This window comes from Sinocyclocheilus rhinocerous, unplaced genomic scaffold, assembly GCF_001515625.1.
Source record: "Sinocyclocheilus rhinocerous isolate Xijiao unplaced genomic scaffold, SAMN03320098_v1.1 scaffold64, whole genome shotgun sequence".
Lineage (NCBI taxonomy): Eukaryota > Metazoa > Chordata > Actinopteri > Cypriniformes > Cyprinidae > Sinocyclocheilus > Sinocyclocheilus rhinocerous.
The window spans coordinates 995,213-1,001,649 of NW_015659929.1; the positions used below are offsets into that span (position 1 = coordinate 995,213).

The 6,437-nt window shown below is 36.2% G+C and overlaps 3 protein-coding genes across 3 annotated transcripts in view; all 3 read right to left on the reverse strand.

Annotated features, from left to right (window-relative positions):
* Nucleotides 1-289: 289 nt before the first annotated feature.
* On the reverse strand, nt 290-1,121 carry LOC107724459 (gamma-crystallin M2-like). The gene is made up of 3 exons (XM_016533400.1): nt 1,075-1,121; nt 730-972; nt 290-604 (listed from the first exon to the last, which is right to left on the reverse strand). The coding sequence occupies exons 1-3, from the start codon at nt 1,102-1,104 to the stop codon at nt 332-334; spliced, it is 546 nt and encodes a 181-aa protein (XP_016388886.1). The 5' UTR covers nt 1,105-1,121; the 3' UTR covers nt 290-331.
* A 605-nt stretch (nt 1,122-1,726) lies between these two features.
* Nucleotides 1,727-6,437, reverse strand: part of LOC107724464 (gamma-crystallin M2-like) — a 15,795-nt gene continuing 11,084 nt past the window's right edge. Inside the window, exons 2-3 of the mRNA XM_016533409.1 lie at nt 2,167-2,378; nt 1,727-2,041 (exon numbers count right to left, since the gene is read on the reverse strand). Of these exons, the coding sequence (XP_016388895.1) occupies nt 1,769-2,041; nt 2,167-2,361 (468 nt within the window). The 5' untranslated portion in view covers nt 2,362-2,378 and the 3' untranslated portion in view covers nt 1,727-1,768. The remainder of the gene's footprint in view (nt 2,042-2,166; nt 2,379-6,437) is intronic.
* LOC107724462 (gamma-crystallin M2-like) lies at nt 3,079-4,052 on the reverse strand. The gene is made up of 3 exons (XM_016533404.1): nt 3,976-4,052; nt 3,519-3,761; nt 3,079-3,393 (listed from the first exon to the last, which is right to left on the reverse strand). The coding sequence occupies exons 1-3, from the start codon at nt 3,985-3,987 to the stop codon at nt 3,121-3,123; spliced, it is 528 nt and encodes a 175-aa protein (XP_016388890.1). The 5' UTR covers nt 3,988-4,052; the 3' UTR covers nt 3,079-3,120.

Sequence of the window (6,437 nt, forward strand, 5' to 3'; positions counted from 1 at the left end):
TCCACAAGAGCATAGATCTGAGGTGTTTTGGTTCAGCAGTGATTAAAAAGTTTTATAATTCACAAGTCATGTCAGAATTGATCCAAATTTAATCACACAAATGTTTCAGTAATATTATTCAAATGGACTTAACTATTATGCCTAGCTTGGTTGTACTCATAACTTGAATAACATTTTGTTCTTTTATCTCTTTTTGTATTTTACAGTATTTATTTGATTGGATATTTTTATGTGGATTATTGATTAATACAAATCAAATATTTGCAATAAAGAATGTTCAAAACAAATGTTTAGTGTTGTAGAGAGATTATTTTATTGACCCTTTAGAACTCTAGTACCAGGAATACATGATACGTCTCATGCTCATGAATCTCATGCCACCCATATTACTAAAGCTCCTGTACTCTCCAGGCTTGAAGTACCACATTTTGCCTCTGTAGTGGGGCTGCTCATAGAAGAGCCAGTGGCCGTCCATCACATGGCAGGACTGGCAGTGAGACATGCGGTAACGGTCCATGGTGCTGTCACAATCATCCATCATCTCGTACATCTGACCCATGAAGTTCTCCCTCTCGTAGATCCTCATTCTGTAGGATCCCTTGTACTGTAGTAAAGAAGTTGTCAATGGGTGATCTAGTTTTAGTAGTTTATAGTATCTATTCTGAATTTGGATTAAAAAAATAAAATGAAGTTCATTTATTACAAATGCAAAATGTTTGTGGAACTTACCATGGGGATCATACGGCAGGACCTGATGCAGTCATTCATTCCAAACATAGACATGTAATCGGCATAGTCACCTCTCCTAAAGAAATACTGATTTCCCATGTAGTTGGGGCGATCATACATCATCCAGCATCCACTCTCCACTCTGCAAGAGTGACAGCGGCTCATGTAGGAGGAGAAGTCACCACAGTCGCCCATACACTCATAAGAGCGACCCTGGAAGTTCCTGTCCTCGTAGAAGACGGCCTGACGAGATTAAACATGAGGTTACAAAGAATTTTAGGTATGCATTCTTAGGTATGCATATTGCATTTTACTAGAGTAAGAGAAAGGGATGTCATTACTTACCCTGCACATGCTCATGCCTGCTGTAGTCATTTTTTTTAATTATTTGATACTCTTCCTTTTACACGGCACTGTCGTCCTGCCAGGTCTCACCCTTACTTTTATACCCGGCGAACTGAATAAAACTGTGCTTGCTATTGAGATTGAAGACAACCTCCTGACTCAGCATTGTTGGCTGTTCCACTCAATTGGCAGTTGCGGTGCTCCTTAATTTTCAGGGGGTACTCCTAAATTTTTGTCGGTGCTCCTAAGTTTAAGTTGGGAACACCAATACTACTGAGTAAAAAATTTAATTTCGAGCTCTGTATGAGTATGGTAAAAAGAAAATGAGGTTGGTTCTTGCGTTTCAGGCAAACGTTTTTGGACTTCCACAAGAGCATAGATCTGAGGTGTTTTGGTTCAGCAGTGATTAAAAGTTTTATAATTCACAAGTCATGTCAGAATTGATCCAAATTTAATCACACAAATGTTTCAGTAATATTATTCAAATGGACTTAACTATTATGCCTAGCTTGGTTGTACTCATAACTTGAATAACATTTTGTTCTTTTATCTCTTTTTGTATTTTACAGTATTTATTTGATTGGATATTTTTATGTGGATTATTGATTAATACAAATCAAATATTTGCAATAAAGAATGTTCAAAACAAATGTTTAGTGTTGTAGAGAGATTATTTTATTGACCCTTTAGAACTCTAGTACCAGGAATACATGATACGTCTCATGCTCATGAATCTCATGCCACCCATATTACTAAAGCTCCTGTACTCTCCAGGCTTGAAGTACCACATTTTGCCTCTGTAGTGGGGCTGCTCATAGAAGAGCCAGTGGCCGTCCATCACATGGCAGGACTGGCAGTGAGACATGCGGTAACGGTCCATGGTGCTGTCACAATCATCCATCATCTCGTACATCTGACCCATGAAGTTCTCCCTCTCGTAGATCCTCATTCTGTAGGATCCCTTGTACTGTAGTAAAGAAGTTGTCAATGGGTGATCTAGTTTTAGTAGTTTATAGTATCTATTCTGAATTTGGATTAAAAAAATAAAATGAAGTTCATTTATTACAAATGCAAAATGTTTGTGGAACTTACCATGGGGATCATACGGCAGGACCTGATGCAGTCATTCATTCCAAACATAGACATGTAATCGGCATAGTCACCTCTCCTAAAGAAATACTGATTTCCCATGTAGTTGGGGCGATCATACATCATCCAGCATCCACTCTCCACTCTGCAAGAGTGACAGCGGCTCATGTAGGAGGAGAAGTCACCACAGTCGCCCATACACTCATAAGAGCGACCCTGGAAGTTCCTGTCGACTATCAAAATAATCGTTAGTTGCAGCCCTACTACAGAGAGTTCGGCCTGTTATAGATCAAATAAACATCTTGTTCATGTGCTCGTATTTTCATTCTTTCTTGTCTCTTGCTTAAAATATTATGTGTAGTACAAGTGTGTAGCAAAGAATTCAGGATCAGTTTCAATTGTTGAAGTTTTTGTTTTCGTCAGGATGTTGTTGGCTGTTCCACTCAATTGGCAGTTGCGGTGCTCCTTAATTTTCAGGGGGTACTCCTAAATTTTTGTCGGTGCTCCTAAGTTTAAGTTGGGAACACCAATACTACTGAGTAAAAAATTTAATTTCGAGCTCTGTATGAGTATGGTAAAAAGAAAATGAGGTTGGTTCTTGCGTTTCAGGCAAACGTTTTTGGACTTCCACAAGAGCATAGATCTGAGGTGTTTTGGTTCAGCAGTGATTAAAAAGTTTTATAATTCACAAGTCATGTCAGAATTGATCCAAATTTAATCACACAAATGTTTCAGTAATATTATTCAAATGGACTTAACTATTATGCCTAGCTTGGTTGTACTCATAACTTGAATAACATTTTGTTCTTTTATCTCTTTTTGTATTTTACAGTATTTATTTGATTGGATATTTTTATGTGGATTATTGATTAATACAAATCAAATATTTGCAATAAAGAATGTTCAAAACAAATGTTTAGTGTTGTAGAGAGATTATTTTATTGACCCTTTAGAACTCTAGTACCAGGAATACATGATACGTCTCATGCTCATGAATCTCATGCCACCCATATTACTAAAGCTCCTGTACTCTCCAGGCTTGAAGTACCACATTTTGCCTCTGTAGTGGGGCTGCTCATAGAAGAGCCAGTGGCCGTCCATCACATGGCAGGACTGGCAGTGAGACATGCGGTAACGGTCCATGGTGCTGTCACAATCATCCATCATCTCGTACATCTGACCCATGAAGTTCTCCCTCTCGTAGATCCTCATTCTGTAGGATCCCTTGTACTGTAGTAAAGAAGTTGTCAATGGGTGATCTAGTTTTAGTAGTTTATAGTATCTATTCTGAATTTGGATTAAAAAAATAAAATGAAGTTCATTTATTACAAATGCAAAATGTTTGTGGAACTTACCATGGGGATCATACGGCAGGACCTGATGCAGTCATTCATTCCAAACATAGACATGTAATCGGCATAGTCACCTCTCCTAAAGAAATACTGATTTCCCATGTAGTTGGGGCGATCATACATCATCCAGCATCCACTCTCCACTCTGCAAGAGTGACAGCGGCTCATGTAGGAGGAGAAGTCACCACAGTCGCTCATACACTCATAAGAGCGACCCTGGAAGTTCCTGTCCTCGTAGAAGATGACCTGAGACAAACATAAAATGTTCAGCATTAACTAAATTACTGTTTATCAACAACATTACCCAACATGATATCCAATTGAATCTTCAAAAAACAATTTGTTGTATTGAAATTGCAGAGTTTTGTTTTATATCAGTTAGAGAAGAAAATCAGAAAAGCAAAAAATCATGTCGTTTAGTAAGATGTTGAGAATGTGTTATTCTTTGATCTTGGCTTACCTTTCCGTGCATGGTTGCAGTTGTGGTTATTCCAAATTCACTACTGTAATGACAGCCTGCTGCCTTATTTATACTATATGGACTCTGAAAGAATTTGTATTCCTATTGTTTAAATAGGCCTTAGTCAGCTGCATGGTGTAGTGAGTTGTACAGTTCGCTACTACAGACCTGAAAGGGTTATTATTTCAAGCCTTGTGGTGGAGAATATTAGAAATTTCTGCTTGTAAAGCAATTCCAGTGGTAAGACCACACTCTAAACAGCCAAAATACAGGTTTTACTAAATATGCTTTTGTAACCTGGGCCTGTATAGGAAGTTAACAAACCTGTATTTTTATTATGTTTCTTTTTAATGTCAACTTTAATATATATATATATATATATTTTTTTTTTTTTTTTTTTTGTTTGAGCACTTGAATTATTAGTAGCTTAAACTGAAATTTTAGTATATTGAAGTTTAATGTTTTGATATGCAGGATTTCTGTATGTAATTATTGATATGCATGTTTTGGTAATTATTTTTTATTCTTATTTGCAGATCAATACATTTAATGTCTTCATCCATCTTCCTTATTGTAGGATGAAGTATATTTAAATAAAAATGTATTTAAGCATTGTTCATCGATCAGTACCTTTTAATTAAATTATTTTAATACTTAAGTACATTAAAAGTCAGGTACTTTTGTACTTTTAGCCATGTAAAATTGAAAAAGAGTCCTTAATACTTTTACTGGAGTAATATTTTAATAGGGTATCTGTAGTTTTAATCAAGTATTTGATTTGTGTACTTTGTCCACCTCTGCCTGGTATATAGCAAATTATCCATATAGATTTTTTGGGTAAAACCTGACAGACCATGGTTAAAATACCCATATGACAATTCTTTAAAAAAAAAAAAAAAACTATTTTCTTTCAGCATATTTGGAATGACATGAGGGTGAGTAATTGGCAAAAGCTTCATGTTGGGCTGAACTATTCCTTTCAATTGTGACATGATCTTGAATCTTTGGTACGTTCCTCAGCTGTGGACAAAACCAGCTTTAAAAAAGAAAGCTGAAAAAAACAAACAAATAGGATGTGTCTGTACCCTATTAATAAATCTAAATATACTAGCTGTAAAATTAAAAATAAAATCAAATAAAAAAAATGAAAACAAAACATTTAATTGAAAGGGGAAAAAAAATAAATCCTCATTTTATCTAAAGAAAACAAAAAATCTAAATAACTAAATAAAAACTTTCAGTGAAATATTTAATCCAAGGCAATTTTTGTACATAATTATGCATCTCTCTCTCCCGGTCATTAGATTTATTAATTTAAATTATTAAATTACAATACTGCCAGAAGACGGCAGAGTTTCATATTCTCAATCCTTTGAAATTTTGATGGCAATGGCCAAGGTCCTAAGAGTGAGGTTCATTTTGAGGAGCTGCCATGAAATAGACAGTCTCTGGATTAGGTAACAGAGAGAGAGAGAAGCCATCGGATTGCAGTGTTAATTCTACAAGCAGTCAGTATTGCATGCATGCCAATACAAACCTTTCAGCTAGAGCCCAGAAAGAAACAATATACAGCAATAATGTGCAAAGAAGCCATATGGCACAGAATATCACAGCCATTTAAAGAGCCACCATGAACATGGAGTGGAATGAGAAGATGGAAAGACAAAAAGTGGATCTGATAATGGTTGGGACATGAGGTATGGCATGATTGTTGTCTAGAATTAGATGCAAGACCAGCAAATGCTGGAAAAACCCCAGTGAGAGGGAATAAGAGGCAGTCAGAGTGCAGAGACTGCTAGATTTTAGTATAGTCAAAGAACTCAAGCTCATTAAAAAGAGGTTTAGGTTTGGAGTCAAATACCCAATATCCAGTGCTAGACATCACTTCGGGTCTTGGGAGAGCAAAGAAGGGGCGTAGATACAGCCCTGCCCTTATAGTTCAAACTGTCAAATGAGATTCACATCAATACACATTTAGCCAGAGTCCCTGCTGCTGCTTTTTTTCCAAGCAGAGAATTGAACAAAAAAGGACCTTAGATTTTTAAAAAGCTTAGGGTTTTTACAATGTATTTTAAAGGAAAATGATGCCATAAACAAATGCTTCCTATACAATGCTTAAATTAATAATGTCCACTAATATGATATTTATTCATTTTATATCTCCAGCCAGCAGAATCAATGCAGATATATCATGACTATTCAATATACCACTTAGCAGTTATTTATATGTATACTGAGGTCTTAATTTCAAATATCAAAAATGAAATTTCCTTTCTGCATGATGGGTTCAAGTACAAACAATGAATGATAGGTAGTATGCTTGATCGTGACAATGTAGACAAGGTGAAGACCAGTGACAACACTGAAAACAACACATTTACAGAGACAAACACCTTAATGACAGTGAGAAGAACTAAGACAAGGCTGGCAGTGAGGGGTTTATGGCGCAGTGAACTGGGATG

Excerpts from the sequence above, each read along its gene's own strand:
- LOC107724459 (XM_016533400.1), bottom strand. The coding sequence starts at position 1,104 with ATGACTACAGCAGGCATGAGCATGTGCAGG. Across the intron at positions 973-1,074 it reads CAGGCATGAGCATGTGCAGG|GCCGTCTTCTACGAGGACAG; the intron begins GTAAGTAATGAC and ends TAATCTCGTCAG. Across the intron at positions 605-729 it reads CCTGCCGTATGATCCCCATG|TACAAGGGATCCTACAGAAT; the intron begins GTAAGTTCCACA and ends TCTTTACTACAG.
- LOC107724462 (XM_016533404.1), bottom strand. Across the intron at positions 3,394-3,518 it reads CCTGCCGTATGATCCCCATG|TACAAGGGATCCTACAGAAT; the intron begins GTAAGTTCCACA and ends TCTTTACTACAG.